General features: G+C 47.4%; 2 protein-coding genes across 2 annotated transcripts in view; one reads left to right on the top strand and one right to left on the bottom strand.

The window, feature by feature from the left end:
* The first annotated feature begins 106 nt into the window (after nt 1-106).
* DNAI7 (dynein axonemal intermediate chain 7) lies at nt 107-23556 on the top strand. Its single transcript, XM_053406594.1, has 15 exons — nt 107-110; nt 1088-1207; nt 1421-1512; nt 3455-3556; nt 4146-4283; nt 5488-5634; nt 6949-7052; nt 7900-8173; nt 9777-9888; nt 12274-12437; nt 14126-14276; nt 16304-16518; nt 18449-18619; nt 21097-21210; nt 23144-23556. The coding sequence occupies exons 1-15, from the start codon at nt 107-109 to the stop codon at nt 23417-23419; spliced, it is 2184 nt and encodes a 727-aa protein (XP_053262569.1). The 3' UTR covers nt 23420-23556.
* A 77-nt stretch (nt 23557-23633) lies between these two features.
* Nucleotides 23634-27508, bottom strand: part of IRAG2 (inositol 1,4,5-triphosphate receptor associated 2) — a 58990-nt gene continuing 55115 nt past the window's right edge. The window contains exons 35-36 of the mRNA XM_053406593.1: nt 25443-25544; nt 23634-24168 (exon numbers count right to left, since the gene is read on the bottom strand). Of these exons, the coding sequence (XP_053262568.1) occupies nt 23925-24168; nt 25443-25544 (346 nt within the window). The 3' untranslated portion in view covers nt 23634-23924. The remainder of the gene's footprint in view (nt 24169-25442; nt 25545-27508) is intronic.

Raw genomic sequence — 27508 nt, 5'->3', positions numbered from 1 at the left:
TAATGGAGATTGTTCTGCTGCAGTCCTGCTTCCAGTCTTCTTCCTCCTGCGCTGCTGTGAGCTAAGCCCTGGTTTGGCTTCACTCCTCCAGACAAATCTGTAAACCATGGGTAGGCAAACCTGTAAACCGTGGTTAGGCAAACTAAGGACTGGGGGCTGGATCTCGCCCAAATGCCTTCTAAATCCAGCCCGCGGACGGTCCAGGAATCAGCGTGTTTTTACATGAGTAGAATGTGTCCTTTTATTTAAAATGCATCTCTGGGTTATTTGTGGGGCATAGGAATTTATTCATTCCCCCCAAAAAAATATAGTCCGGCCCCCCACAAGGTCTGAGGGACAGTGGACCGGCCTTCTGCTGAAAAAGTTTACTGACCCCTGCTGTAAAGCATAGAACAAACCTTGGTTACAGCTCATGGCTTGTCTGGAATGCGGCAAACCACAAGCCTTGGTTTGGATGGTATACTAAGGCAAACCGTAGCTTCCTAAACAGCAGAACAGCAGCACTAGGAACTAGAGCAGCAGCAAAGCAGCAGTGATCTCCCTTTGTCCGCAACCTTGTTTGTTTGCACTAAAGCCTTATTTTGGCTCTGTGCCACATACAAACCAACTCTGTATCTAGAGATGTGTGTTTCACTAATGGACAGGGAAAACCACTGCCTCCTTTTCCTTCTACATTCCTCCTGTTTTGTTCAGTGAAGTTTGCTAAATGGATGGTTTTCAAACAGTGCCCCTGGTAACCGTAGAAGAACCTTTCAAGTTAAATTGTTAGGCAAAACTGTTTGCAATATTGCAATATAGATAAACTGTATTCCACAAATAAATATCCTTACTCCAACATTGGGAATAAAGTAGTTGGGCCCCAATTGTGCTACCGACACACACTCTCTCTCTCTCTCTCTCTCTCTGTCCTTTTTTTCCTTAAAAAATGTTTAGGGGTGCTCTCCTTTTGACTCTAGAAAATCACCATTTTATAGTTCAAATTGGGAAAAATAAATACAGTAAATGGACAAAAGTACAAAGATTCACAAAATGTTTAGGGGTATGCATCCCCCTGCATTCCCCCTAGAAAAAAAGCACTGAAAAATAGTAATATATGGGTTTCCCCCCCTTTTTAAAATTCAGTCAGCTGGTGGTAAAAAGAAGCTTAGCAAAGCTGAAAAGATGAGGCTGCTGAGAGAAGAAGAGGAGAGAAGACTTCTGGAGGAAGGTAGGGTGCATTTCGCACCATGTTCCCATTTTAAATTGGTGGAGTAAGAAGGCAGGAAGCTCCATTATCCTTCTGCTTCTGGATATTTGAATATTTAGCCTTGTGCTAAGTCTTCATGTGCTGACATAGTTGGTGTTTGCAAGAGTTTGCTCCCATTATTAAACTCCTTTCTGTCTCGCTGTTGACAATCTCTGTTTTTCCCCCTTTTTTCAGAGCAGGCCCGGGTACGTGCCGAGCTAGAGGAAGCTGCGCGACTCGAAAAGGAAAGGATTGAACGAGAGAAGACGGAACGACTGGAGGCCAAGGTTTGTTCACACGCAGAGAAAGTTAGAAATCGCCTTCGGTTGAGTCTGATCATTTGTCCATCTGTTGTCTGCACTGTCTGGTGGTGACAACGGAGGGACATTCCTAGCTCTGCCTGAGATATTGAACCTTGGATATTGTTCATGAGAGACTGGTGAGCTGAAGCTTTCCCCAGGCTTTGCTTCCGAGTGGCTGTGGTCGGTACCAGGATAACAGGATGATGGTTTTCATGGGATGCGAATAAGGCTGCACAGGCATCAGGCTTGCAGACTCCCCCTTTCCTCTTGTCTGGCTCTAAGGGGTAGGTACATGTCATGGCACTGTCAGGCAAGGAATGTCCAGAGGAAGGAATTACCATAACTCTTCATTGTCCTGAACACCCTTCAGAAACTGGGTTTTGCCCCTCAAGCCCTTCTAAGTCTGGGGTTAGGCCAGGCAAAAGCTACAGTCAGGCAAAGAATCATAGACACCAAGAGACAACAGGACTGCTCAAAGTGCCCCAACTATAAAATTGGAGAAATTGAGAGATATATAGCCGCACCAGCAGCATATCTCTTCTTTCTCGTATCCAAAAATGCAAGAAGGGCTTTTATACTCGCCAGAAGCTCAGCTCTGCCCTCACCAGTCCTGGAAGGATCCTTTTAAAAAGTCCCATATGCTCAGAGACTTTGCGCCTGTTCATTGGGGGATATAGGAAGCCCAGAGCACTTGTTCTTTAGACGTCCCTTTTATGAAGAGGCACGTAGTGAGACCATTGATCCCCTGCTGGTGAGGCTTGCTGACCTCCCGGAAAAGCAAAAATTCGACCTTTTCCTGTTAGGCAAAGATCATAAGACGACCCTGATGGTCGCCAGATTCTGTGTACAGATCTGTAGGTGCAGACCACCTCCTGACTCAAACTAGTTCGTCAAGAAAATCCCCAAACGCGGTTTCATGGGTGACTCTGGGTCATCTTGCTGCGGTAGCTTATCTTAAAGTTTTAAGTGTCTATACACTTATCACATTTATAAATTTTAAATTTATTGTTGTACATTGCTTTAAATGTTTGTTTTCCTTCTGGATTGTACCCCCAAGTGTGTTTCATAAGCTGGTCTCCGACCGTAATAGATTATCTATCTATCTATCAATCATCTATCTCCTCATTGCCAGAAGTACAAGTTAGGGACAGTCATGTCCATCCTTCTTATGTCTCTCAGCTACTCCTAGGTGTGCCCCCAATGAGGCAGGTGCAGCAATAGAGAGACCCCACCCCAGACCTTGGCTTATGTATCTTCCCCACCAGAGCTGCGCACAAGCAGGTGAAGACTATGCCTGCGTGTAGCCTGCCTCTGCTCCTCCCTCTTCAGCCCTCTCCTGGTCCTGGGAGACAGCGGAGCAGCAGGAGGAGATGTGGAAGCACTTGACTCCACACCAGCCTGACTTCTCTCTCCCTCCTCCTGCACCTGTTCCTCATTCTCCAATCCTGAAGCTTCTCCTGCCTCTGGCTCTCGTCTCCCGGCTGTTGCAGGCTCCCCCAGTTTACGGATCCTTCCTTCCAAGTCAGTCTCCAACCTTCCTTTCTCCTGGTGATCAGTACCTCACCTCCAGCCAGCCCCTGGCAATACACTTCCAATGACAGCTTTAGAACAGCTCTGCATCACACCAGGGATTGCCAGCCTTTCCGGACCTGGGACCACATTTGCAAACTAGAGAAGCTGTCATGGGCAACCAAGCACATAAAGCAGCATAGCACTTGTTTCAGGCCTAATGTAATGGGTTGAGGGAGCACTGCAGGCACCGCCAAGGCCAAGAGCCAGGAGTGATGGGAGTTGTAGTCCAGCAACAGTCACAGGACCATCCGTTCCCCATCCTTGAGGCAGTGGATTGCTGAATAAATAGCTCTTCAGGCAGGTGCTCCTTATCATGCAGGTCAAAATAAAACCAACCTGGTTATGTTCCATGCAGGATCAAGAACGCAGAGGGATTGAACTTTCTGAAATTCATGTTCTGGAGGAAAACTTTCTGACCGCGGCCCAGTGGAAGTCGAAATACAGAGCTCTCGCTCAGGTATATGTGGGTCTCGAATCACACAGTGTTAATAGCCATAGAATACTTCAGCTCTGGTTTCCTTAAGGGGGAAAAAATGGAATCAAAAGCGAAATTTTAAATGCTGGAGATGTCATGCAGCCTCCTGTTAAAAATATAAGTTTATAACAGCAGTGGAAATGGGCAGTCACCTCAAATCTGGGAGACCATAAAACATAAAACACATTTATCCAGTTGCCTTGATAACTCCCTGTTATGTACTGAGTTGACTAGGATCCAAAATGCAGCAGTCTGATTGGTCCTAGAACAATAGGATCCAGAATGCAGCAGTCTGATTGGTCCACAGGAGCCACCCAATCCAGCTCCAGGTGGAAGTGAATCCGCAACCTGATTGGCCTAGGAGAATCCTGGAATTAGCCAATCGTGTGGGGCCTATTGTGTAAATAATGTATATAAAGCAGACATTCTGGGGGAACTTCCATTCCTCCTCACCACTATGAGCTGAATAAAGAGCATGAAATCCACCCCCGACTCCGAGTATATTTCACTCCCTATTAATTGATTTCTTCTTTACGCCACAGTGAGTGTTTCGTGTCTTATTTCCTCCTAGTGGAACCACTACACAGGCTGCGATGGGAGCCCAGACCCAACTATCCCCCAGGATATCAATACTTTCATGAGCTTGTGGAAAGAAGACCCAAATAATGACATCCAGCTTGTTATTGCGAAGGGCAACCAGGTGCTGGAAGTAAGTCTCTGTCATTTGGGAGAAAAGGCTTCCGAATAACACCTTAAGAAGTACCTCCTGGATCAGGCCCATGGCCCAGCTAGTCCAGCACCCTGTTCTCACAGTGGCTGAACTGTGGGAAACCAGCAATCAGGATTCGAACACAAGACTGTCCTCCCTTCCCCTGTGTTTTCTAGCAGCTGGCCTTCAGAAGCATTGCTGCGCCAGATGTGGAGGCAGAATATAGCCATTGTGGCTAGTGGTAGTAGTAATAATAATAATAGTAATAATAATAAATTGTACCCTGTCCATCTGACTGGGTTTCCCTAGCCCTCTTCTCTTTCCTTGGTTGGCATGGTGTGCCATGATGCCTGAAGGTTTGGAACCAGACTTTGTCAAGTTTAGAGTACACTCACTGGTTTCAATGTACACCTGAAGTATACCTGAAGGAGCATCTCCACCCCCATCGTTTGCCCAGACACTGAGATCCAGCTCCGAGGGTCTTCTGGCAGTTCCCTTGTGAGAAGCCAAGTTACAGGGAACCAGGCAGAGGGCCTTCTCGGTAGTGGCACCCGCCCTGTGGAACGCCCTCCCACCAGATGTCAAATAAATAAACAACTACCAGACTTTTAGAAGGCATCTGAAGGCAGCCCTGTTAAGGGAAGTTTTTAATGTTTAATAGGTGGTTGTATTTTAATATTCTGTTGGAAGCCGCTCAGAGTGGCTGCGGAAACCCAGCCAGATGGGCGGGGTATAAATAATAATAATAATAATTATTATTGAGTCTATTCTACACATAACTGAAGCCAACCCATGGATTTTGCCTCATGTGCCCCTGATTCTATGGGATTTACTTCAACATGTGAGTGGCAGGGCCGTAGCCAGAATCTTTTGGTTGGGGGGGCAGGCCTTTTGTTGCGGGGGACAGAACTTCAGTTTGCTATGTATTTTTATTGATTGGCTGCACCCATGGTCTGTGGTGACTCTGGTGGTGGGCGACTGGATGTGGGGGCACGGTCATAAGTGAATCCAGCCAAGACTGAAGTTGAAACTTCAAAGAAGTGTTAGCAAACCTTGTGATTGAGGGTAGAAAGGGGATTCTGATTTTCCCGGGATAGCAAAACTACCCTCTCTCCCTTCTGCCTCGATCTCTAGCATGCAGAATATTGAATTCCTCCTGTTTATCTTACTATCAACTGACAGAGGAAGTTTAAATGTCTCCTAGCTAATCGAGAAGTTGGAATTTTTCATCATGGACACTCCTTTCCACGAGCTCTCTGCGAAGCACGTCGCGCAGTACACGGAAACCATCCAGCAACTGCAGTCTCTCCTTCACGACAAATACAACGCAGCCACAGAACAAATGCTGAGGGTAAACAGATGTTGGTATTATTTCAGATCCTTGAGGTGTTGCCTTGAGGTTGCCTGTTGCTTCTTACCACCTGTGGGACAGCTGGGGGGTTGTGAATGTAGCGGTGCTGTGGTCTAAACCTCTGAGCCTCTTGGGCTTGCTGATTGGAAGGTTGGCGGTTCAAATCCCCGCGACGGGGTGAGCTCCTGTTGCTCTGTCCCAGCTCCTGCCAACCTAGCAGTTCAAAAGCACGCCAGTGCAAGTAGATAAATAGGTACCATTGCGGCGGGAAGGTAAACGGCATTTCCGTGTGCTCTGGCTTCCGTCATCATGTTCTGTTGTGCCAGAAGCGGTTTAGTCATGCTGGCCACATGACCAGGAAAGCTGTCTGTGGGCAAACGGCGGCTTCCTCGGCCTGAAAGCGAGATGAGCGCCTCAACCCAATAGTCGCCTTTGACTGGACTTAACCGTCCAGGGGTCCTTTACCTTTTTAGGAGGCCAGATTGCCTCCACTGGTGCATTTGCACTGTGTAGACCTCCCTGCTCCTAGGAAGCATGTTTTCACTTCCTGGGAGGTCAGGTAAGCTGCCTCCAGCCCACCTTCCGCTAGAGCAGCCTTTCTCAACCTGTGGGTCCCCAGATGTTGTTGAACTACAACTCCCATCACCCCTAGCTAGCAAGGCCAGAGCTCAGGGATAATGGGAGTTGCAGTCCAACAACATCTGGGGACCCACAGGTTGAGAACTGCTGCGCTAGAGTCTTGAGGGCTGATGCACACATTATGGCTTGTTTGGTTTGAATTGGACCTAAAATGTAATGTATGTATGGGCACAAGAGTTTAGAAACCTGTATTATCATATGGGCAATGCATATCGTAGACCGGATTAGCTGCAGCTACTTGCCAGTTATACCTTGGTTTGCAAACTTGGTTTTGCTCCACCTAATGTGTTGAAAGTACCCCAAAGTAATTGGTGTTAGCACATAGAAGTGTAGAGTTTCTGCAATACAGGAATCGTGCGCCCACAGCCGTTCCTGGGAGGGCTTGAACCACGGACTTTCTGGCTAACAGCCTGACGCACTGACTCATTGCACCACAATGACAGGAAGAAACATGGGTGGCATCATTTGCAAGGGTCCTGAGAATATGTCAGTTAGAATTCTGGGAGAGTTTATGGCTTTTCTTCCTGTAAGATTGCACTGAGATATTTTCACTCCTGATTCTCTTTCCGTGAAGGCAACTCCCATTGGTCATTCCAATGTTCTCAAGAAGGGTCTGTGTGCATCACTGATTTGTGCGGCAAGCCTTAATTCTCTCCGTTTCAATGTTCCGTGCAGGAAGCCAGCAGCTATGCAGAATCTGAAAGCGGGAACATGGAGGTTGTCATTAAGGAGCAGAATGTTACATTGTGCATTTGGGCAAATCTCAAGAAAGTTCCAAAGTAAGCGTTTGAAGAGGAGAGGGGGCTTGTTGAAGAGCTTTTCTTTTCTCCTGGGAGCCATGATAACACAGTCTGATCCCATGTCCTGGTCAGGTAACATTTGACATATTGATCAAGTGGAGTCACTAGATGGTTACCTAGGAATTAGCACCATGTATTCCAACCTCTTTTGTTAAGCCGGATGCTCTCTGTTTCAAGCATCTTGAAATCCTGACAAGACAGAAGTACTGTTTTTGGGGGACAGGGGGCGGGCGGGTGTGGGGGACTCCCTGGTCCTGAATGGGGTAACTGTGTCCCTGAAGGACCAGGTGCACAGCCTGGGAGTCATTTTGGACTCACAGCTGTCCATGGAGGCACAGGTTAATTCTGTGTCCAGGGCGGCTGTCTACCAGCTCCATCTGGTACGCAGGATGAGACCCTACCTGCCCACAGACTGTCTCGCCAGAGTGGTGCATGCTCTAGTTGTCTCCCGCTTGGACTACTGCAATGCGCTCCACGTGGGGCTACCTTTGAAGGTGACCCGGAAACTGCAATTAATCCAGAATGCGGCAGCTAGACTGGTGACTGGGAGCGGCCGCCGGGACCACATAACACCGGTCCTGAGAGATCTGCATTGGCTCCCAGTACGTTTCCGAGCACAATTCAAAGTGTTGGTGCTGACCTTTAATGCCCTAAACGGCCTTGGCCCAGTATACCCGAAGGAGCGTCTCCACCCCCATCGTTCAGCCCGGACACTGAGGTCCAGCGCGAGATTTACAGAATAGATGAGGGAAAGATATTGAGATGGGTCAGAGTTTGTAAGATCGTTCTTGTGGTGCATAATTGTGTCTGCATTCTTCGCAACCAGGTTCCGCAGCCAGATCTTTTACGACGACCAGAGGGAGCCGTGGAACGGGTTTGAGCTCCCGAAGGCGCTGGCCATTTGCGATGTGGCGGTGCGCATCTTGCACACCCATTACGACCATTTGTCCCCTTTCCGGACTTTCCCTAGCGAGCCCCCAAAGCTGGAGATGCCACCGATCAAAACGGTGAAATCCGTGAGTAGCGTGGTCAAGAAAGGGAAAAAGGGCCGTAAGCTGGTAGGAGAAGTTAGTCAGGAAAGCAAGACAGAACATCTAAAGGTAAGGGTTGGCTGAGGGGGAAGAAGGCATCATAGTGTAGTAGATTGATAAGCCGTAGTATAGTAGATTGATAAGGGACAAGAGTTACAAAGCAAATTGCCTCTGTAGTAGGAATGTACGGTTGTTTCCATCATGGCATTTCACTCACACAGCAGGGATTTCCCCTTCCTCTCCGCTTCTGTGGACCCCAAAAATCTATCCCTGAAGTTTCCCCAAGCCTCTGTGGCAGATTTTGCCTCAAGGTTTGCCTCTCTCCATATGAACCTACCCGGACCCTGAGATCATCTTCTGAGGCCCTCCTTTGTGTGCCTCCTCCATGAGAGGTCCGGAAGGTGGCAACACAAGAACAGGGCCTTTTCTGCAGTGGCTCCCCATTTGTGGGAAGCTCTCCCACAAAGCTGCTCCTGCAGGCCAATTAGGTTGCTGATTCACTTCATCTAGGAGCCTGATTGGCTGCTCCTGCAGGCCTATCAGGTTGCTGATTCACTTCTACCTGGAGCTGGATTGGGTGGCTCCTGCGGACCAATCAGACTGCTGCATTCTGGATCCTATTGTTCTAGGATTCAGCTCAGTACATAAAATTTTTGCTATGGCTAATAGTCCTGGATAGACCTGTCCTATGTGAATTAGCCTTGCCCCCCACTTTTAAAGCCATTTAAGCTAACAGTTATCATCACGTCTTCGCGGCATCATGTCTTTGCTTTTGCATTGCGTAAAGAAGTCCTTTATTTTGTATGCCCTGAACTTCCTGCCATTAAATTTCATTGGATAACCCTGCATGGTAATATTACACAGTGGAGTAGGTACTGGCACTGGGAGATTCTGCCCCCCCCCAACTTTTGGAGATGTGTAAAAAAGGGGGAACATTTTGCCAACTGGTTTCCACAGTTCTCCAAGAGATATTCTGTACCCTTAGATCTTCTGTTGTAACTATGTAAAAGAGCACACAAGAGTAAACCAACGAGATCAGGCTCTATATTTCATGAGTCTAGATGGAATACCTGGCTTATGCCAAGGTGTGTGTGTGTGTGAGAGAGAGAGAAATCAGATGAATAAATTCGATTTAATGAGGAAGTTAAATATTGTTAAACTAGAGGCTCTCTTTAAGGAGGGAGAGAGGTTTAGCAGAAGTATTTGTGAGTGGAACCTGGTATCTTGCATCAAAGGAGAGTTGGGAATTTCAGGGCAGGGAACTGATCATGTGCACCTACGTGGATATGAAATTAAGGTATTCAAGGAAAATTCAAAAGCTTTAAACAAAATGAAGAACACGTCAGATACCAGCTGAAGTACCTGCAGCCTTTTAGTTTCATTGACATCTGTCTATAACATTTATTTTTTTGCTCTGTAATGGTAAAATGGTTTATTTTTTATATAAAAGATTAAAAAAATAGTTCTTTAAATATGGACGCTCTTAATATTTTGGACATGTAGATTGTGTATTGATAATCTGCACTAGTAAAGTTTATTTGAAAACAACTGCAGAGATGAAGTCAAGACCCTAGCCCTCATTGTGCCCTGAGAAGTTTCCCATCCACAGTTTCCCTAACAAAGGATGTAGCAGACCAGCATCTGCAGCAAGGTGTTTGTTTATTGTTTTCAGAGTGCCCTGCATAACTCCTCCATCTCGGAAACGAAGAGCACCAGCGAAGAGGAGGGGAGTGCGGACAAAGTTTTTGACAAGAGCTCCAGCATCTTGAAATCTGTTTCCAGAGGTACTCAGTCAAGCTTTCTGTGCGCTGACTGTTGAATAATGGCGTTGGTTTAAAGCAGGAATGAGGATGTAGTCAAGGAATCATAGAACTATAGAGTTGGAGGGTCATCTAGTCTAACCCCCTGCAATGCAGGAATCTTTTGCCCCATGTGGGGCTCAAACCCACGACCCTGAGATTAAAAGTCTCTAACAACTGAGCTGTCCCAGAACTGGCCCATGTGTTAATAATAATAAATAATAATAATAATAATAATAATAATAATAATAATAATAATAATAATTTTTTATTTATATCCTGCCCTCCCCAGCTGAAGCTGGGCTAAGAGCGGCTAAGAACAGTATAAATAACACAGTTTACATAAAATCATAATCATTTAATTGAAATACATTCTAAAATCAATTCAGAATCAAATTAATGGCAACCATTGGGCTAGAGTTCTATGAGGATTACAGAAGGAGGGAGTCAGGCTGCGCCCTGACCAAAGGCCTGGTGGAACAGCTCTGTCTTGCAGGCCCTGCAGAAAGATGTCAAGTCCCGCAGGGCCCTAGTCTCTTGTGACAGAGCGTTCCACCAGATCGGGGCCACAGCCGAAAAAGCCCTGGCTCTGGTCGAGGCTAGCCTAGCCTCTCTGTGGCCTGGGACCTCCAAGATGTTTTTGTTTGAAGACCGTAAGGTCCTCCGTGGGACATACCTGGAGAGGCGGTCCCGTAGGTACAAGGGTCCTAGGCCGTATAGGGCTTTAAAGGTGTTGCTGGACTCCAGCTCCCCATCGTCCCTGGCACCTGTAGACATGATATATATTTAATGTATCAATTAAATATACTTTGACCCCAGGAGATGGTGTCCCTGTGGAACACCCCCCCCCTTCACATGTCAAGGAGATAAAGAACTACACAACTTTTAGAAGGCATCTAAAGGCAGCCGTGTATCGGGAAGTTTTTAATGCTTAATGTTTTACTATGTTTTTATATATGTTGCAAGCTGCCCAAAGTGGCTGAGGAAACCCTACCAGATGGACAGGGTATAAATAATAATACAGCGGTACCTCGGGTTACAGACACTTCAGGTTACAGATGCTTCAAGTTACAGACTCCGCTAACCCAGAAATAGTACCTCAGGTTAAGAACTTTGCTTCAGGATGAGAACAGAAATCGTGCAGCAGTGGTGCAGTGGCAGCAGGAGGCCCCATTAGCTAAAGTGGTGCTTCAGGTTAAGAACGGACCTCCAGAACGAATTAAGTTCTTAACCCGAGGTAATAAATAATAATAATAATAATAATAACAACAACAGTAATAATAACAGTAATAATAACAGTAATAAGTAATAATAATAACAGTAATAAATAATAATAATAATAATAATAATAATAATAATAATAATAATAATGTTTGCCTTTTTAACTCAGTCAGTCATTGCAGCTGATAATTTCTGATACAACCGTACCTCGGTTCTCAAACGATCGAAAACCAGAAGTGAGTTCTGGTTTTCAAACGTTCTTTTGGAAGCTGAACGTCCGATGGGGCTTCCGTGGCTTCTGATTGGCTGCAGGAGCTTCCAGCAGCCAATGAGAAGCCATGCTTCGGAAGTTGAATGTTTCGGAAGTTGAACGGACTTCCGGAACAGATTCCGTTTGACTTCCGAGGTACGATTGTATCTGGAATATATTATCTGATACTTTGCAGTCAATGTTTTGTCATTGTATCGTGCCAAACATGGCCAGTGTTTGTTCTCCGCTCTGTGATTTCTGCATTGCAGGGGGTTCGACTCGATGACCCTTTGGGATCCCTTCTGATTCTACAATTCTAGGATTCTATTTCTATATAAAGCCCGAATCAATTTGGGACCCAAAAAATAAATAAATTAGGGGTCAGCAAATTTTTCAGCAGGGGGCCGGTCCACTGTCCCTCAGACCTTGCGGGGGCAGGACTATATTTTTTTGGGGGGTGGGGAAATGAACGAATTCCTATGCCCCACAAATAACCCAGAGATGCATTTTAAATAAACGGACACATTCTACTCATGTAAAAACACGCTGATTCCCAGACCATCTGTGGGCCGGATTTAGAAGGGGATTGGGCCAGATGCGGCCCCCGGGCCTTAGTTTGCCTACCCATGCGCCAGACAGTTTGAGTAAGGTCAGTAATAAAAGGTCTTTCCATTAACACGTCCTCCCTGTAGCTACACAGGTTGTAGCCAAAGGCTAACTAGCCACATATAGAAGGGTATTTATACTTTATTTTGTGCTGTCTCCCTCCCACAAGTTTGCTGACTCACGCTTGACCAGCTGCAGGGGGCGAGCACACCCAAATCAACCCTTTCGTGTCCTTTTTCTCTGCATGCATAAACTTGCATGCACTGACAGTGGGTGGGCTTTTCCTCCCCCAGTTCACATCTCATCCCTGCGGATCATCAGCATCAGCGAAACCGAACCTTTGGAAGAGCACGTCGTGGATTTGAACCAGTTCATGCCAGTGGGCGGAGTTTACCATTTCGATGCCCTGAAGCTCCCGCCTCAAGCCAAACTCGTCAAAGGCTGGACCATGGTGGAAGTGAGTTTCATCTTAAGAGGAAATGAGTAGAAATGTGCTTTGCTTGCCAAAAGAGCCCTTCTCACCCAGACACTGGGTTGTTGGGGATGGAAGGCAAGGGAGAAGGTCCATGAGGACTAGGTAAAGGTAAAGGTACCCTGACTGTTAGGTCCAGTCGTGGCTGACTCTGGGGTTGCTGCGCTCATCTCGCTTTATTGGCCGAGGGAGCCGGTGTACAGCTTCCAGGTCATGTGGCCAGCATGACTAAGCCGCTTCTGGGGAACCAGAGCAGCGCACGGAAACACTGTTTACCTTCCCGCCGGAGCGGTACCTATTTATCTACTTGCACTTTGACGTGCTTTTGAACTGCTAGGTTGGCAGGAGCAGGGACCGAGCAACGGGAGCTCACCCCGTTGCGGGGATTCGAACTGCCGACCTTCTTGTCCAGAGGAGGCAACCAAAATGGTCAAAGCCCTGGAAACGATGCCTTATGAGGAACGGCTAAGGGAGCTGGGCATGTTTAGCCTGGAGAAGAGGAGGTTAAGGGGTGATATGATAGCCATGTTCAAATATATAAAAGGATGTCACATAGAGGAGGGAGAAAGGTTGTTTTCTGCTGCTCCAGAGAAGCGGACACGGAGCAATGGATCCAAGCTACAAGAAAGAAGATTCCATCTAAACATTAGGAAGAACTTCCTGACAGCAAGAGCTGTTTGACAGTGGAATTTGCTGCCAAGGAGTGTGGTGGAGTCTCCTTCTTTGGAGGTCTTTAAGCAGAGGCTTGACAACCATATGTCAGGAGTGCTCTGATGGTGTTTCCTGCTTGGCAGGGGGTTGGACTCGATGGCCCTTGTGGTCTCTTCCAACTCTATGATTCTATGATTCTATGATTCTGATCGGCAAGCCCTAGGCTCTGTGGTTTAACCCACAGCGCCACCTGGATCCCGAGTTCAAGGTACTGGTGTTCAAATTCCTATACAGCTTGGGACCAGGATACCGAAAAGATGGTCTCCTGTGCTCTGCAGCAGAGGGAATCTTCCAGATGCTGCCTTATCAGAAGGTCTGTTGTGCCCAATGTAGGAACTTGGCCTTTAACTTGGTGGCCCCTTACCCTTTGAAACTCCCTCCCACTATGTATCAGACAGGCGCCATCTTTGTTGTTGTCATTTCAAAGCCTGTTGGAAACCTTCCTTTTTAAGCAGCCTTTTCAGTGGAGATTTTTAAAATCTCATTTGGTATCTGCATTGGATTTGAAATTCATTGTTTTTGATGATGTTTTTCTTTTTAAAAACGTGTTTGTATATGAAGGATTTGTTTATATATATATACCTTTTACTGTGGATTTCACAGTCCTGTTATCATGAAGCGGCTTCACGGGAAGCAATTCATAAATTAAATTTGGCAGAGGAGGGAGATTCCGGTTCTTCTCCAGCTTAAGTTTTGATCTGGAGGGGGGGGAAATGTTTTGAGCTTTAGCCCCTCACATCTGAAATGAGCAGCTCAGGCTACTGAAATTCGTACTTCCAAGCCAATAAATATATTTGGTTGCTTGGGAATGCAAATCAGAAGTGAGCCTGACTCGCTGGGTGAAATAGGACCATTTTTCAGACCGCAGTGATGTTTCACGCTGCAAAATCAAAGACAACGGTAGATAACTGAGTGATTCTTAACAAACACGGCTGTTGCGTCTTCTCTGCTACTTGCCAAAGGTGCTGGACACAGGCTTGGAGATCTATCCCTACGAGGCAACATGTGACGAAAACGAGGATCCTTCTTCTGTGACTGTAGGGCTCACGGTCCGACTGCTTGACAGCGTGATCTATTTTGAAGAGCCTCTGATTGCAAGATGGGATGCCAAAGGTCTGATACGCCCATAAGTGAATGATGCAACCAGTTGCTCAATTCCAGCCTTTATCTACCTGGTGACGCCAATGGAGGGGTAGAGCGTTTGCAGGGGGAGAACTGGCGGATCGGGATTGCTTAACCCTTTCACGCTCCGTCAGTTCTCCTCTGCCACTCTTTCTCCATACAATTATTTTTTACCTCTAGCTGCCTTGCAGGTTACAAATAGGCCTCTGTGTGCGTGTGTAGAAATCAGCATGAGTTGCACACCTCCAAGAAAAGGGTTAAGCACCTCCTGCCCACCTCCCCACCAGACCTCTAAATCAGTGTTTCCCAACCTTGGGCCTCCAGCTGTTTTTGAACTACAATTCCCATCATCCCTGACCACTGGTCTTGCTAGCTAGGGATGATGGGAGTTGTAGTCCAAAAACAGCTGGAGGCCCAAGGTTGGGAAACACTGCTCTAAATGATGCCCAGAGGCATTCCTGGTAAAGTGAAGATGATAGACAGCTAAAACCTCTGTCTACACTTTGCAGTGCATTTGAATGCTTTATTAAAAGGATAGAAACAATCCAGTGGTACCTTGGGTTACAGACGCTTCAGGTTACAGACTCCGCTAACCCAGAAATAGTACCTCGGGTTAAGAACTTTGCTTCAGGATGAGAACAGAAATCGTGTGGCAGCGGCAGCAGGAGGCCCCATTAGCTAAAGTGGTGCTTCAGGTTAAGAACAGTTTCAGGTTAAGAACGGACCTCCGGAACGAATCTAGTTCTTAACCAGAGGTACCACTGTATACCGTTTCAGAATGAGTAAACAACGGAGGGGGAAACAGCTTCGCACGTGCCACAGGCAGGCGTCAACCGCGCAACATTGGGGAACATTTGTCCTGAACATCTTGGCGGAAGGGAAGGATGGCAGAGACCGTGCTTTGCTAGTTTCTGTTCCGGGGGATCTCCAACTAAAACGGGGGTGAGGGACAAATTCTGGCCAGTGAGCTGGATTCTGACCATACCACCCCTTGCAGGTCACTTTAAAGGTTGCCCACCCATCAGTTGCTGAGATTAGAACGATGTCAAATGACCCAGAGTAATGTTTTGCCTTCCGAATAATTTCCTCTGCATCACCAGTTTGAATCCGGACCAGCAGTGGCAAAGTTGTATTTGTGCTTTTGGCCTTCCTGTAAGCGTTGGTCCAAGCAGGGATTGCTAATCAGCATTGACAGCAAGCCCCACTTGCGAAAGGAGCAATGCATGTTACAGTTCTTGGTTGATCCTTTGTAGCCATAACTCTATTGGCCCCACTCCTGCTGTCACATGGGCTGGGGAGTGGGGGATTGGCCTCGTGGTTCAAGCTGGGACCTGTGCCCGGTCCAGTTTTGCCTCCAGGTTGGCATTTGCCCACTGCTAAGCTGAAAGGACCTGGTTAACAACAACAACAACAATTTATTATTTGTACCCCGCCCATATGGCTGGGTTTCCCCAGCCACTCTGGGCGGCTTCCAGAGAGACCAAAAGTACACTAAAATGTCACACATTAAAAACTTCCCTGAACAGGGCTGCCTTCAGATGTCTTCTAGAAGTTTGGTAGTTGTTCTTCTGGTGGGAGGGTGTTCCACAGGGCGGGTGCCACTACTGAGAAGGCCCTCTGCCTGGTTCCCTGTAGCTTAGCTTCTCACAATGAGGGAACCGCCAGAAGGCCCTTGGTGCTGCATCTCAGTGTCCGGGCAGAATGATGGGGGTGGAGACGCTCCTTCAGGTATACTGGGCCGAGGCCGTTTAGGGCTTTAAAGGTCAATACCAACACTTTGAATTGTGCTCGGAAACGTACTGGGAGCCAGTGTAGGTCTTTCAAGACCGGTGTTATGTGGTCTCGGCGGCCGCCCCCAGTCACCAGTCTAGCTGCCGCATTCTGGATTAGTTGTAGTTTCCGGGTCACCTTCAAAGGTAGCCCCACATAGAGCGCATTGCAGTAGTACAAGCGGGAGATAACCAGAGCATGCACCACTCTTCCTCAAACAAAACCCTCTTCCTTTGTTCCTTTGAAAGCGAAATACTGGAGAACAGACGACATTGGGGATGTGGTGTACAACATGCAAGAGAAAGAGATCGCTTTCAAAATGAACGGCTTCTTCACCGTAACGCTGATGCAGGATGCTCACCTCAACATGCCCTACCAGTCGTGGGAACTCCGGCCCAATGGGACCGACGAAGCCTTCCTCACCATTCTCACCACCTTCGCTGAGGTGCAGATTCAAATCAAGGTATGCAGCTACATCTTGTAGCCCAATTCCGTCTGTATGTTAACTAGGAAGGAAGTCCTGCACAATGCAATGGGACTTAGGGCCATAGAGTTTGCAGGATCATAGAGTTTGCAGGATATTTCAGGGGCCTTTTTAGAGCTTTTTAAAAATAAAAACTTTCCTTTTTTACTTTTTTAAAGAAAAAGTATTCCTCTAGCCCTTTTACTTGTGGCCATACAAGAAAAATAGGTGTAGGGACAATTCTACCCTACTTCTTATCCAGTACATTGAGTGGTTAATGTGCATAACAGCCGGCCATTGTGCACATTCACCAGGCCTCATGTGGAACGTGCCCATAATCTATCAATAAGGTTGTGAACCGCCCTGAGATCTATGGATGAAGGGTGTCAAACAAATTTAATAAATGAATAAAATAAAATAAAATAAAGGGGGAATTGTGCACATTTCCCAGCCAATATGCATAATCTCCAATAGGTGTGTGATCCGGGGAGGGAATGCAAGAGTTTAGCTTCCCAGTGGCCTGTGCTTCCCTGGCAGATAGATGCCAACGTGTATGTCCTATCTGCCCTGCATACTGATTGGTAAAAGGTAAAGGGACCCCGACCATTAGGTCCAGTCGCGGACAAATCTGGGGCACGGAAATGCCATTTACCTTCCTGCCAGAGTGGTACCTATTTATCTACTTGCACTTTGACGTGCTTTCGAACTGCTAGGTTGGCAGGAGCAGGGACTGAGCAACGGGAGCTCACCCCGTTGTGGGGATTCAAACCGCCGACCTTCTGATCGGCAAGTCCTAGGCTCTGTGGTTTAACCCACAGTGCCACCTGCGTAGTGGTTCTTAAATTTATTATTTACATATGCAGTGTAAAGTTAGGTGCAGGGTGGCCACCTGTATCTTTTTAAGGTCAGGGGACCTGAACTGGTCAGCTGCTTTTGCTGCTGTGCCACAACAGAACTATCTTCTACATTTGACTTAATGTCATGGGCTTGTTTACATCCATGCCCACATCAGAGACTCTGGGAGAGAAGGATGTGGCACACCGGCTCCTCTCTGAGAATAGCCAGGAATGTGGAATCGGTGGCCTTCAAGATGTTGCCTGTCTGCATCATCTGTGACCTGTGGCCTTGCTATGCTGGGGCTGATGGGAGTTGGAGTCTAAACAGCATTGGGCGTGCTGCAGATTCGACAGCTGTCAATGCGATATTCCCCTATACTCCAGAAGTAACCCTTCTCTGCTGTAAGGTGGAAAGTGCCCTTCCATCTTCTATTTGGGAGGGTAGAGGAAGAAGTATAGCATCTAGATCAAGGGAAGTAATAGTGCCACTGTATTCTGCTCTGGTCAGACCTCACCTGGAGTACTGTGTCCAGTTCTGGGCACCACAGTTCAAGAAGGACACTGACAAACTGGAACGTGTCCAGAGGAGGGCAACCAAAATGGTCAAAGGCCTGGAAACGATGCCTTAGGAGGAACGGCTAAGGGAGCTGGGCATGTTTAGCCTGGAGAAGAGGAGGTTAAGGGGTGATATGATAGCCATGTTCAAATATATAAAAGGATGTCACATAGAGGAGGGAGAAAGGTTGTTTTCTGCTGCTCCAGAGAAGCAGACACGGAGCAATGGATCCAAACCACAAGAAAGAAGATTCCACCTAAACATTAGGAAGAACTTCCTGACAGTAAGAGCTGTTCGACAGTGGAATTTGCTGCCAAGGAGTTTGGTGGAGTCTCCTTCTTTGGAGGTCTTTAAGCAGAGGCTTGACAACCATATGTCAGGAGTGCTCTGATGGTGTTTCCTGCTTGGCAGGGGGTTGGACTCGATGGCCCTTGTGGTCTCTTCCAACTCTATGATTCTAAGTGTGCATTGGCTGCCAGATGTTTACGGCATGATTGCACCAAACTGATGATAACCCTTCCTTCGCTCCCGGAGGCAGCTCAATCAGTGTATGTTAGCTGGAATCACTACCATGGAAGACACCACTCTTCTTTCTGACCTGAGAGGGGTGTGGATGAGCCCCCTTGCTCTCACCATTGCTCTGAAGAGGGCTGGAATGAACATCTTCCCGGAGGAATACTCTCCTAAGTACGTCTCCATCAACAAAAAGGTAAGAGACCAGGGCTAACTGTCTACATCCATTCATATTTTACTTTTGGTTGCAATGCCTCATTTTTCAGAAGAGTCCAGGGCAGCGAACAAAAAGCCTGAATGGAAATGAAAAGCTGAGCTGCCAAATAGATGACCGGGAAGGTCAAAACGAAACTTGAGTGGAGAAGGCACTTTAGCCTAAAGTATCGCTGTGGGTTAAACCACAGAGCCTAGGGCTTGCCGATCAGAAGGTCGGGGGTTCAAATCCTTGCAACGGGGTGAGCTCCCGTTGCTCGGTCCCTGCTCCTGCCAACCTAGCAGTTCGAAGGCACGTCAAAGTGCAAGTAGACAAATGGGTACCACTGCGGCGGGAAGGTAAACGGCGTTTCCGTGCGCTGCTCTGGTTTGCCAGAAGCGGCTTAGTCATGCTGGCCACATGACCCGGAAGCTGTACGCCGGCTCCCTCGGCCAATAAAGCGAGATGAGCACCGCAACCCCAGAGTCGGTCACGACTGGACCTAATGGTCAGGGGTCCCTTTACCTTTACCTTTTATCATTGGAAATTATGCAAACTCTGAACTACAGATGGAGAATTGCACCCATTCAGCATTCTTAAGCAATCTGAACTGATTCGTGTTCAGAATGGATTTTGCAATGGATTTTACAAAAAACGAACCAAATGCATTTTGAAGGGTGTATTTTAGGATAAAATACATTGAGAAATGTGTGCATTGAACCCCTCCAATATTTAAATATATTCTGTGCTAGAATACAGAACTTGCCGTATTTTTCGCTCTATAAGACGCACCAGACCATAAGACGTACCTAGTTTTTGAAGGAGGAAAACAAGAAAAAAAATATTCTGAATCCCAGAAGCCAGAACAGCAAGAGGGATCTCCGCACAGCGAAAGCAGCGATCCCTCTTGGTTTTCTGGCTTCTGGGATAGCTGCGCAGCCTGCATTTGCTCCATAAGACGCACACACATTTCCCCTTACTGTTTAGGAGGGAAAAAGTGAGTCTTATAGAGCAAAAAATACGGTAGATATGAATTTCTGTAGCCCCATCAGCCGGAGCAAGCATGGCTCCATTATCCAAGGGTGGTGAGAATTGTTGCCCAGCCAAACCTGGAAGGCCACAGCCTCCTGCAGCTCTGCCCCATCCTCCTTGCCTTTATATGTTGTTGGCATCTGTCTGTCTCAAGGGACCATGGAGTGTACCTCCACGGGAGAAGTCAAACTGAAGTGACCTCCCCGGGGGTGCAAGGCTAGGCAGTGTATATGGATGTCCTTGGGTGCCCAGATGAGAAGACCCCCATCTCAGCCTCGCTGGTGTGACCCAGACAAAAGCAGAGCAAGACGTTTGGTAGCAGCCTGGCTGCAGGAATTGTTGGAAGCTATACCTTTATATAGCATTACATATCTGCATCAGTGCTGAAATTCACATTAACTAGGTGCTTTTGGGTTGGTTACAAGAGCAATCCTGGTTAGCGCTAATGATGAAGATGCGAGGCTATATACAATGCTTTGGGGGGAAATGATGGCTAAGGGGTCACACGAGGAGGAAGCTTATCAGTCCATAGAAAGTGTTCGAAAGAGACATTTCAGGAAGCGGAGAGGGGGGAGAGGAACAATTTGTACCAGTCTAGGTTCTCCTATGCAGCAATAGGGCAGGTGGAGGGACAGGATATATGGATGTCCTTGGGTGCCCAGATGAGACACTCAGCCTCGCTGGTGTGACCCAAACAAAAGCAGAGCAAGACGTTTGGTAGCAGCCTGGCTGCAGGAATTGTTGGAAGCTGGTGTGGCATCCAACTGTCTTAGGGACTCCACTCAGGATTTATTTAGGGTTTTCTCCCGAGCCTTTTCTTCTCCCAAAGATATCCCAAAAGGCAGTGGAGGTTTAGGGTCAGAGTTTTCCTTCTCCTAGACGGGCTACCTTCCCAGGTTGAAGAGCCCCATCTGCCCTTGACTTCCTTCTGCAGCGTGTACAGAAACCGCCTTCTTGACCGCTGGACCCACTATTGGTCTTGTCTGCTCAATCCATTGGAGCCTGTCTTTGCATGTTATAATAATAATTTATTATTTATACCCCGCCCATCTGGCTGGGCTTCCCCAGCCACTCTGGGCGGCTTCCAACAAAATATTAAAATACAGTAATGCATCAAACGTTAAAAGCTTCCCTAAACAGGTTTGCCTTCAGATGTCTTCTAAAAGACTGGTAGTTGTTGTTCTCTTTGACATCTGGTGGGAGTGTGTTCCACAGGGCGGGTGCCACTGCCAAGAAGGCCCTCTGCCTGGTTCCCTGTTATAACAAGTAAACATAGGGTGGTGGTTTGTGTTTGCGTGCCTCATGTTGAGAGAGATGGGCAACATTTATTTTATTGATCTGGGGGCATCGAGAACACAAGATCCCACCTTCCATTAAAGAGAGACGATGTCGAATGCTTTCAGGTGGAGAGGTGTTTCAGTCTTCTGTTTCTGTCTTCTTGTTTTTAGACACTTTTAGCAGAAATCACCAGTTACCAGCAAATGGCACTCATCGCATCTTCCTTTGCCTTCAGCTGGAGCAAGTGGAACTTGCTGAGCGGAGAGGAAAATGTGGTCTTCAAGGTACGTATGGGCTGTGCTACTTTGGTTTCGTTTTCAAGCTCCTTCCCTGCATTCTACAAACAGCAGCAGGCAGCTTTCATGTGCTTTGCCCTCATCTCCTGTGCAATTAGGTAGCCATTGGTGGTCACGGGCAAGGCAGGCAGGGAAGACCACCTGGTAGAGGCATTTTGCCCTCTCAGAATCTGGACATAGACACCCAGTGCTGATGGTGAGTGTGCTGTCATCGCTAACCCTGCGTCAGGGATCAGAATGGTGCCTGGCTTCCCCTTTGCACTCTGGGAAACACAAGGTTAAGCAAACCAAACTTGGGTCTCCAGCTGCTTTTGGACTACAATTCCCATCATCCCTGACTACTGGTCTTGCTTGCTAGGGGTGATGGGAGAACATCTGGAAACCCAAGTCTGGGAAACACTGGTTTAAACCATGGTTATATAGCATTATGTGAGGGATGCGGGTGGCGCTATGGTCTAAACCACAGAGCCTAGGACTTGCCAATCAGAAGGTCGGCAGTTCAAATCCCCGCGATGGGGTGAGCTCCCATTGCTCGGTCCCTGCTCCTGCCAACCTAGCAGTTCAAAAGCATGCCAGTGCAGGTAGATAAATAGGTACCGCTCCGGCGGGAAGGTAAATGGCGTTTCTGTGCGCTGCTCTGGTTCGCCAGAAGTGGCTTAGTCATGCTGACCACTTGATTTGGAAGCTGTCTGCGGACAAACACCGGCTCCCTCGGCCTACAGAGCGAGATGAGCACGCAACCCCAGAGTGGTCGGTGACTGGACCTAATGGTCAGGAGTACCTTTACCTTTATATAGCATTACATATCTGCATCAGTGCTGAAATTCACATTAACTAGGTGCTTTTGGGTTGGTTACAAGAGCAATCCTGGTTAGTGCTAATGATGAAGATGCGAGGCTATATACAATGCTTTGGGGGGAAATGATGGCTAAGGGGTCACACGAGGAGGAAGCTTATCAGTCCATAGAAAGTGTTCGAAAGAGACATTTCAGGAAGCGGAGAGGGGGAAGAGGAACAATTTGTACCAGTCTAGGTTCTCCTATGCAGCAATAGGGCAGGTGGAGGGACAGTTTCCTAGCATAGCTTTCTGACAAGGAAGCCTGCAGGAATGCCTAGAACAGACATAGGCAAACTCGGCCCTCCAGATGTTTTGGGACTACAATTCCCATCATTGCTGACCACTGGTCCTGTGAGCTAGGGATGATGGGAGTTGTAGTCCCAAAACATCTGGAGGGCCGAGTTTGCCTGTGCCTGGCCTAGAATGTAGGGATTAGGGGACGGCAGTGCTGCCACATAGCAGAGAGAGTGAGTGTGCAAAGCTTGTTTCAGCCTTCAGCAACCGAAACCTGACTTGTACACACCCCCACTCCAAGGGCTATCGCCTCCAGATGGCTGCAGTCGCCGTCGGCCATGCTGGCTGGGGCCAATGGGAGCTGGAGTCCCACAGGTTAAAGGTAAAGGGACCCCTGACCATTAGGTCCAGTCGTGACCGACTCTGGGGTTGCGGCGCTCATCTCGCTTTACTGGCCGAGGGAGCTGGCGTACAGCTTCCGGGTCATGTGGCCAGCGAACCAGAGCAGCACATGGAAATGCCGTTTACCTTCCCGCCGGAGCGGTACCTATTTATCTACTTGCACTTTGACATGCTTTTGAACTGCTAGGTTGGCAGGAGCAGGGACCAAGCAACGGGAGCTCACCCCGTCGCGGGGATTCGAACCGCCGACCTTCTGATCGGCAAGTCTTAGGCTCTGTGGTTTAACCCACAGTGCCACCCGCGTCCTGTCCCACAGGTTAGCCCTTCTGAAAAAGGAAGATTTTGGTGCTACCCTCCAGCCCCCCATTTTTCTAAACAAACAAATATTACTACTTCCAAGCCCATCAGGTTATTGGCTATAACAACTCCTGGCTGTCCTGTTGGTAGATCTGTGAACACCTTTCAAAAGAGCCAGTATGGGATAAAGACTGGGCCCTCCTGATGTTTAACGGGCAGAGAGCTCAGAGGCTCCAGCTTACCGAGGAAAGTGACAACTTCTCAAAGAATATAGCAGAGGACACGGAATTCCACTCCACCCTTTACCACCTGATCAAGGACTTTGGCAGCGAAGAAGCAATGGAGAGAATTAGGCAGGCCCACCACCTATTCATTGACGTCGTGTACCAGCTGCTGCTTTCTACCAAGCTACTAACGTACTCTTGAGAAGCCACGCACCACTTAAGAACTTTATTGAGTCGAAGACACTCCTGTCAATAAAATAAGAGGTTGACGTTTGCGATAGGTTCAACATTTCAGATGCATTTTTTCCTCCAGAAAAAAATAAATACCATACTTTGTAATCTGTTGTGGACAAACTATATTCACTCCCAAGTGTTTCCTAAAACACGTTTCCTAAGAGCTTGCAGCTTCGGTACGATTGGGGGAGGGAGGGAAGAGAGATTTTTAAAAATTCAGAAGGTGCCGGAAAGCATCAAACTGTGTTTCGTTTTGAACTGAATTACCAGGAAATAACTTGCAAGGGCAGGGCCTCCAGAAAAATTGAGATGTTGCATCTGGAAGCTGCATGGGGACCTTGGATGATGTTGAAAGTTCAGAGAGCTTGAAATATTTTCTACCCCTTTGCACCTGCCCATTGAAAACCACATGGCAGGACGGCTCCCCATCTTGATGTCCAAAAGGGACCTCATCTTGAACTCCCACCAGTGAATTATACGGGAGGTGGAGCTTGGTGCTGGAGGCGAGTATATGGCCACAGTAGCTGCTGCATGGATGTCCAAATGTCGCCTGTCCCGACAGGGGCTCCTTCTGCTGGCCTCTGGAAGGAGAAGCCCAGGAGGAAGGTGGAAAGAACAGCGAGGAGCACCACCGCAAAGATGGAGATGAAGAGAGTCTTGCTGGTCCTGCAGATGGCAGTCTGGAGAGAGGAGGCCCAAGAGAAGAATCTGCTATACCTGTAGGGAGGAAAAAGATGGTGGCTATCTGCAGACTAGTTGCACTGCAGAAGGTGTGCTGGGGAGACCACACATTACAAGAAACACAAAATAACTGTAAGGTAAAAGGTGACCCCTGACCATTAGGTCCAGTCGTGGCCGACTCTGGGGTTATGGCGCTCATCTCGCTTTATTGGCCGAGGGAGCCGGCGTACAGCTTCCGGGTCATGTGGCCAGCATGACTAAGCCACTTCTGGCGAACCAGAGCAGTGCACGGAAACGCCGTTTACTTTCCCGCTGGAGCGGTACCTATTCATCTACTTGCACTTTGACGTGCTTTCGAACTGCTAGGTTGGCAGGAGCAGGGACCGAGCAATGGGAGCTCACCCCGTCGCGGGGATTTGAACCGCCGACCTTCTGATCGGCAAGCCCTAGGCTCTGTGGTTTAACCCACAGTGCCACCTGCGTCCCTAAAATAATTGTAGCTAGGTTTTAATAACAAAAACTCCTTTTACATTAATTATATCAATAAGCATGACCCATCCACCAACCCAACCACCAGGGAACAGAGACAGCTAGGTGCTGCTCTTTATATACTATACCCAATAGCTTAATTAACATAACTTAACAGCACCTGCTACACTGCTTCACAGCTATAAAACTAGGTCACGTTCTTTGCTCTGGCCCTTAAAGAAATACACATCTTGTGGAACAATAATGAACCTTCAAATTTAAAGAAACCATTCAACAAAGCATGTGGGGAGGAGACTTTTGGTGCTTTATGCTAGGACTCAATTGGCAACAGCATAGGCAATGAAGACTTGCAGCAACTTGTGTCCCAGCACGTGCTAAAGTAAATCTGAAGATCTTCATTGGATTCATGGAGCGAGGACCTGCGGAAATGTGCTCCAATTTCCCTTTTTAGAATTTTGGTTTTAGGACAGTTGAGCCACCATCAGAAATGGGTTGGGCCACAGGGAGGACCAAAATGGGTAGGTAGGCAAGGAACAGGAGACAAAAGAAGGGGGGGTTCAGGATCTGTGTCTTAACATTACAGCCCCACAATTTAACAACGTAACGTTGTTAACCTCTCCAAGGATCTGCGTGGGCAATGGGAAATCTCTTCCGTGTTGATGGACATCAGAAAGAAATGCCGGCCACACCATGTGTATGTTCACCTTTGAATGTGAGCTGAATTCCTCCCCCTCCCTGCTCAGAAGTTGCCTTTATTTGCTGCCACCGACTCCGACTCAGTCGCTTGAAAACCAAGCATGCCCTTTCCCTCTGCCACTTACAGTGAGTGCAGCCCCCATTTCGATGAGCTGCTTTCCTTTTCGCTCAGCTTCCAAGTTTTGCTTCCTCGCGTCTCTGGAGCCGGCTGTTCCAAGGGAGTGTTTCTGTAAGGGAGAATTTCATGTAAGGGTGCCGTCGGCTGGCAAGATTATGCATTGCTTTGACAAAAGGATTAGCCTCTCAAATGCTCCTCCCCTTTTCATTGCAACCGTATGAGGGGGAACTATACAGCCTAGGACCCTCGTATCTACGGGACCGCCTCTCCTGGTATGTCCCACGGAGGACCTTACGGTCCTCAAACAAAAACACCTTGGAGGTCTCGGGCCACAGGGAGGTTAGGCTGGCCTCAACCAGAGCAAGGGCTTTTTCGGCTGTGGCTCCGATCTGGTGGAACGCTCTGCCACAAGAGACTAGGGCCCTGTGGGACTTGACATCTTTCCGCAGGGCCTGCAAGACAGAGCTGTTCCACCAGGCCTTTGGCCAGGGCACAGCCTGACCCCCGTCTTTGGTAATTCTTCACAGAACTCTAGCCCAATGGTTGCCATCAATTTGATTTGAACTGATTTTATAATGAATTGATTTTAGAATGCTGTATTATTTTACTGTTGTTAGCCACTCTGAGCCCGGCTTCGGCTGGGGAGGGCGGGATATAAATAATTTATTATTATTATTATTATTAACTACCTTATGTGCTTCGGGTTGCTACATAAGACTCCCGGAGGGCATAAGAGGAATTTGCCAAATGCAAAGTTTCTAGTCCCCTGCAACATTTCCTTCCCAATGCTTTTCCTCCAGAATATTATCATCCTTACAGCTTCAATCCCTTTCCCCAGCCACATTGGCCCCCAAGGCAGCTCACAATATTAAACACAACCCAGTCCAACAGCATACAGTTAAGCTTTAAGTGAAATTGTACAGCCAACTACAAATACCAACAAGAGAAAACCTACAGATAGCTTTGATATCATGGTCCAGATCAGGGGTCGCCATCTTGGTGACCTCCAAATACTGTTGGACTAGAGTTCCCACCATTTGTGACCATTGACTTAAGAGTTAAGAACCACTCCACTCAATAGAGTCAATTGCCGCATCCTGTTCTCACAGAGGTCTCTGGGAAGCCTGCAAGCAAGACTCAAGCCCAACAGCATTTTCCAACTTCGGAATTGGAGCCCAAAGAGCACTATGTTGGCTACCCCTGGTCTAGACAGTATCCTAGACCACAAAAGCTTTCAATAATAATAAAAACAATAATTTTTATCATTTATACCCCGCCCATCTGACTGGGTTTCCCCATCCACTCTGGGTGGCTCCCAACAGAGGACTAAAAACAGAATAAAACTTCAAACATTAAAAACTTCAAACATTAAAAACTTGTTTTTTGTTTTTAAAGTGAAAATAAAGTAGGCTTTCTCAAAGGACTAAAATATACTAGCTTGGATGGGAGCAAAACAAAAAGGGGGCCACTACAGAGAGGGACCTGGATCTCAGGTACTTGCAATCACCTTCTCTGGACATGTGTAACTTTTGGAAAGAGGCTTATGGGGAGACGCTACTCCTTCAAAATATTTCCATTGGATGTTCTCTTGATATAAGGAACTCGCAGAAACTTTCATCTCTCACACACAAATGTCCTGTATAACTATAGCTAAGGCTCCAATACATTGGCCACCTCATGAGAAGAGAAGACTCCCTGGAAAAGACCCTGATGTTGGGAAAGATGGAGGGCACAAGGAGAAGGGGACGACAGAGGACGAGATGGTTGGACAGTGTTCTCGAAGCTACCAACATGAGTTTGACCAAACTGCGGGAGGCAGTGGAAGACAGAAGTGCCTGGCGTGCTCTGGTCCATGGGGTCACGAAGAGTTGGAAACGACTAAACAACAACAACTATAGCTAAAACCAAGGTTATCCAACTCTGAATGGACCAATCTGACCATTTTCGTTTCTCTTTTTTAAGTTTCAGAACTCCACATCAGTTTGCAACGATTTTTTTTTTAAGTCCTCACGAAAACTCATCGGTGAATTTCTTCTAATAGACACAACTTCGCATTTAATTTTGCTTATTAGA

This window comes from Podarcis raffonei, chromosome 10, assembly GCF_027172205.1.
Source record: "Podarcis raffonei isolate rPodRaf1 chromosome 10, rPodRaf1.pri, whole genome shotgun sequence".
Lineage (NCBI taxonomy): Eukaryota > Metazoa > Chordata > Lepidosauria > Squamata > Lacertidae > Podarcis > Podarcis raffonei.
This window is presented reverse-complemented; position numbering and strand designations above follow the sequence as displayed.

Coding starts and splice junctions, on each gene's coding strand:
- DNAI7 (XM_053406594.1), top strand. Junction 3,557..4,145: donor AATACAGAGCTCTCGCTCAG/GTATATGTGGGT, acceptor ATTTCCTCCTAG/TGGAACCACTACACAGGCTG. Junction 18,620..21,096: donor ACGTCTCCATCAACAAAAAG/GTAAGAGACCAG, acceptor TCTTGTTTTTAG/ACACTTTTAGCAGAAATCAC.